At 62.6% G+C, this 4090-nt stretch overlaps 1 protein-coding gene across 4 annotated transcripts in view; it reads right to left on the reverse strand.

The window, feature by feature from the left end:
• The window catches only part of SAMD11 (sterile alpha motif domain containing 11), a 113185-nt gene extending 110981 nt beyond the window's left edge, over positions 1-2204 (reverse strand). The window contains exon 1 of one of the 4 annotated variants that reach the window (XM_058161293.1): positions 1484-2204. In XM_058161293.1, the coding sequence (XP_058017276.1) occupies positions 1484-2003 (520 nt within the window). In that variant the 5' untranslated portion in view covers positions 2004-2204. Of the gene's footprint in view, positions 1-511; positions 709-1483 lie in introns of those variants that run through there. The other 3 variants (XM_058161291.1, XM_058161292.1, XM_058161294.1) reach the window with 3 other exon arrangements.
• Positions 2205-4090: the final 1886 nt, after the last annotated feature.

Raw genomic sequence — 4090 nt, forward strand, 5'->3', positions numbered from 1 at the left:
GAGGGAGACCCCAGCCCTGGCTGCCCACCTGCCTTCCGTGGATCCCCCTTTTCAGCTTCTGCTCCCCTTCCCCAAATGAGGGACCGATCCCCCCCCCCAAAAAAAGCGGCTGGCGATGCAAGAGCCAAGAGGGCAGGATAGACTCCCGAGGGGACGGGCGAAGGGCTCCTTTCCCCGCAGCTACAAGCCGAGACCCCCCCCCCCGCCCCGAGAACTGGTGGGGGGGGGGGGCATCGGACAGCAGCAGTCAGGCACAAGGGATGGGGGGGGGTTCGCATTAGCGCGGCCTCCTCCCCGCAGCCGAGCCCAGTTCACAGGACGCCGCCGGGCAGGCTGGCCAAGCGCCTCCGACGGTCAACAACAGCTGGTCCAGCCTGCCTTGAACGCCGCCGGCGCCCCCGACTCCGGAGATCGCAAAGCCGGCCTCTCCAGCCCCGCGCACCCGCGTGTTTCCGGAGCCCCGCAGTTCCTTTCCTCCACCACCACCACCCCGCTCCGAGCAGCCACCCACCCGCTTCCAGGCGCCAAAGAAGCCGCCGCCGCCGTCTCGGAGCGTTCCGGCCTTAGAAGGTCGCCGCGGCTCCATTGGCGGCAGCGAAGAAGGTTTGCGCTCCGCGCCAGGCGGCCGGGGGGTTTTGGAGTGAACGCGCGGCTCCAGCGCTCCGTCTGCCTCCCCCCGCCGCCACCGCCACCGCCACCACCACCCCCGGCAAACGGGAGGAAAGCTCCCTCCCTCCCTCCTTCCTTCCTTCCTTCCCTCCCTCCCCCTCCCTCCCTCCCTCCGCCCGCCCCGAGCTGGGGGACGGACGCACCTCCGAAGTCTCTCGCGCGCCTCTGCGCAACTTTCCAACCACGCGGGGGAACTCCGACACGCACTCTCTTGGCTTTTTTTCCCCTCCCTCCCTCGGCGGGCGTGCACGCGCCCCGGCTCCCCCAAAAACCCGGGGAGCGAGGAAGGGGGAGGGAAAGGAAAAACATTCTCTCCCCCCCACACCCTTCGCCAGCCTCTTTCCAAAGCAAGCTGCGCGCGATCCAAGGAGACCTGCATGCATCCTTACCGTGTGTCCCATCACCACCACCACCATCCAAGCCCAAGCGCCCCCTCCCCAGCAAAGATCCCGCGGTGGGGTGTCAAGACTCGGTAAAAAACAAAACAATCCCCCCCCCAAAAAACCATGGGCCCCCCTTCATCGGAGCTCCCCCTCCCCGCTCCTATATCCCCTACCCCCTCCCGGCTCCTATAGCCCCTACCCCCTCCTATATCCCTTAGCCCCCCTCCATTGAAGAGCCAAGGGAGCAAGTGGCAAGAGTGCCTCTGCCCATGAACAGAGCGCCTGCCACCCCAAGAGCCTCGGGAGAGGGAGAGAGAGGCCAGCCTGGCCTCCCCCCCCCACACCTGCCAGCTTCCCCGGTTCCGTCCGCGCCCGCTTTCGGGTGGGTGGTCGGTCGGGTGGGCGAGGGACCTCCGGCGCCCGGGAGTTACCTTTGTGTCGGATGCTCCGCTTCCAGTCCTTGGCCGTCTCCCGGCCGCTGACGAACTGGAACTCGTTGGGGGTGAGCCACTCGCCCCGGTAACGGATGGAGGGTCCTTTGCTGCCCTGGCAGAGTTTGCGGATGTAGAGCAGGGCTCGGTTGTCGCCGCACTCCACCTCCAGGCAGGGCTCGCCGCGGTCGAAGAAGGGCTGGAAGTCCGGCGCGGCGGCGACGGAGGCGGAGGAGAAGCGCTCCAGCACCAGCTCCTCGGGCAGAGGGGGCGGCGGGGGGGCGGCCGCGGCGTGGAACTCCAAGTAGGCGCGTTGCTGTTGCTGCTGTTGCTGCTGCTGGGCGACGGCGGCGGCGAAGAGCTGCTCGTAAGCCGGCGGCGGGTGCGGAGTCACCACCGGCAGGGAAGAAGCGGCGGCGGCGGCGGCTAAGGGAAGCAGGTAGTCCATGGGTTGCGGGTGGTGGAAGGCGGCCAGCGCCAGCTCCTCGCGATCCGGGCGCTCCCTTTTGATGGCCGGCATGGTGGTGGTGGCGGCGGCGGCGGGGCCTCTCCGGGTTCTCTTCGAGCAGAAGAGAAGCCGCCGCCGCCAGCAGCAGCAGCAAGCGGAGAAGAGGAGGAGGAGGAGGTGGAGGCGGCGGCGGCAACAGCAGCTACACCTTGCAGGCGCCGCCGCCGGAGGAGGAGGCTGGCGAGGCGGCGGCGACGGCGGCGGGGGAGGAGGAGGAGGAGGCGGGGGCCGCCAGGGGGCGCCGCCGGACTCCAGCAGCCAGCGCCGGCAGTTCTTTTTTTTTTTTTTTTTAATTTATTTATTTAATACGCCCCGGGAGCGGCTACGACGCGCCTCCGGCGGCGGGCTTGACATTACGGCCAGCGAGGGGGCGCCGACACCGCTGCAGACATCGCGGTCGCCAAAGAGTTATTGATCTCTCTCTCTCTCTCTCTGTCCCCCCCCAATTCCCCTCCCTGGAGGAACCCACCCCCACCCCCGTCCCGAGCTTGACCTCGGCTCTGTTAATGATACATTCCCCCCCCCCGGTTGGACTAAGTTCAGGGCTCTTTTTTTCCTCCTTCCTTTTTCTTTCTTCCCCGCACCCGAAGAGATCCACCTGCCAGATCCACGCGTGTCTTTTCAGCTTATCTCCCCACCCCCCCAATACCGCCGCCGCGGTTTTCTGCCTCTCCCCCACACACACCCGAGCGCAAAACTTCCAAAACTGCCAAGCGGCACTAAAAAGGAAGCCGGCAAGGGCGGCGCAACTTCCCAAACTTTCGGTGTCTCTTCCCCCAACCCCCCACCGAGTCGGATGAAGGGGTGGGGGCACCTAGGAAGGCTTCGACTTCAAATTCCCCTCCCCCCTCCACACGCCATCCTGTCTTCCCACCCTCGCACCCCGTAAAAAAAGGCAGCCCCCGTCTGGCTGATCCGTTGGTAAGACCAGGCTGGCAATGCCAAGTAGATTCGGACAGATGCCAATGCCAACAGCGGAGCTCCCCCCCAAGCATTGTTCCAGGAGCAACAGGCATCTGGATGGAGTTGGGGGAGGAAGAGGGGGTGGTAAGGGCCACCCCCCAAAATGCAGCCGACTGGCTGATCCGTTGGTTAAGACCAGGCTGGCAATGCCAAGCAGTTTCAGACAGATGCCAATGTTGGGGGATGGAGGGACCCCCCCTCCAGCATTGTTCCAGGAGCAACAGGCATCTGGATGGAGTTGGGGGAGGAAGAGGGGGTGGTAAGGCCCACCCCCAAAACGCAGCCCGTCCAGCTGATCTGTTGGTTAAGACCAGGCTGGCAATGCCAAGCAGATTCGGACAGATGCCAATGTTGGGGGACGGAGGGACCCCCCCCTCCAGCATTGTTCCAGGTGCAACAGGCATCTGGATGGAGTTGGGGAGGAGGAGGGGGTGGCATCTCTCACCTCTACAACACTGGGTGTCCAAGGGGAGGAAGGGTGGAAGAGAAGCGGATAAGCGAGTTTTAAATAGAGGGTTGGGGGAGATGGAGTTGGACAAGCGACAGACAAGGATATATAACACAGTCACTCTTCTAGCTTGGCCCCTCAAACCTTCCACCCCCCACCCCAAAATCTGTTTCAAGGAAGACAGTGCTCAATAGTTTGCAAACCACGATTCGTGGCTTAATGTGTTCCACAGAACTGCCATAATGACTTCTTCTGTAAATACTGATCATGCAAATTATATATATTTTTTAAAATTGATATTTTTTTGAGACGGCCAGCAGTACAACAAATGCAGCAAGCAACACATTAAAACCAGCATTGGCAGCCCATCTCGCAGGGGAACAGGCGGGATGCAGGAGCAGAACTAGCGACAGGTCATTAACCGAAGCGGTCGCTAAGTGAAACTGGAAACCGTGCTTACGATCCGACTTCAGCTTTCCTTTACTTTTCCCGACCTACAACGGTCGTGAACGCCAAGGATGGTCGCGATGTCCCTTTCCCCATCACCGTCGTGACCGCGAACGGTCACTGTACGAGGCAGTTGCTAAGCGAGGACTGCCTGTGGGAAGCACAGCCTTGTTATTCTCCTTCTCACCCTCCACCTGCATATCCCACGCAACAGTTTATTGTCAACATTAAAATCTCTTTT

Source organism: Ahaetulla prasina, chromosome 18, assembly GCF_028640845.1.
Source record: "Ahaetulla prasina isolate Xishuangbanna chromosome 18, ASM2864084v1, whole genome shotgun sequence".
NCBI lineage: Eukaryota > Metazoa > Chordata > Lepidosauria > Squamata > Colubridae > Ahaetulla > Ahaetulla prasina.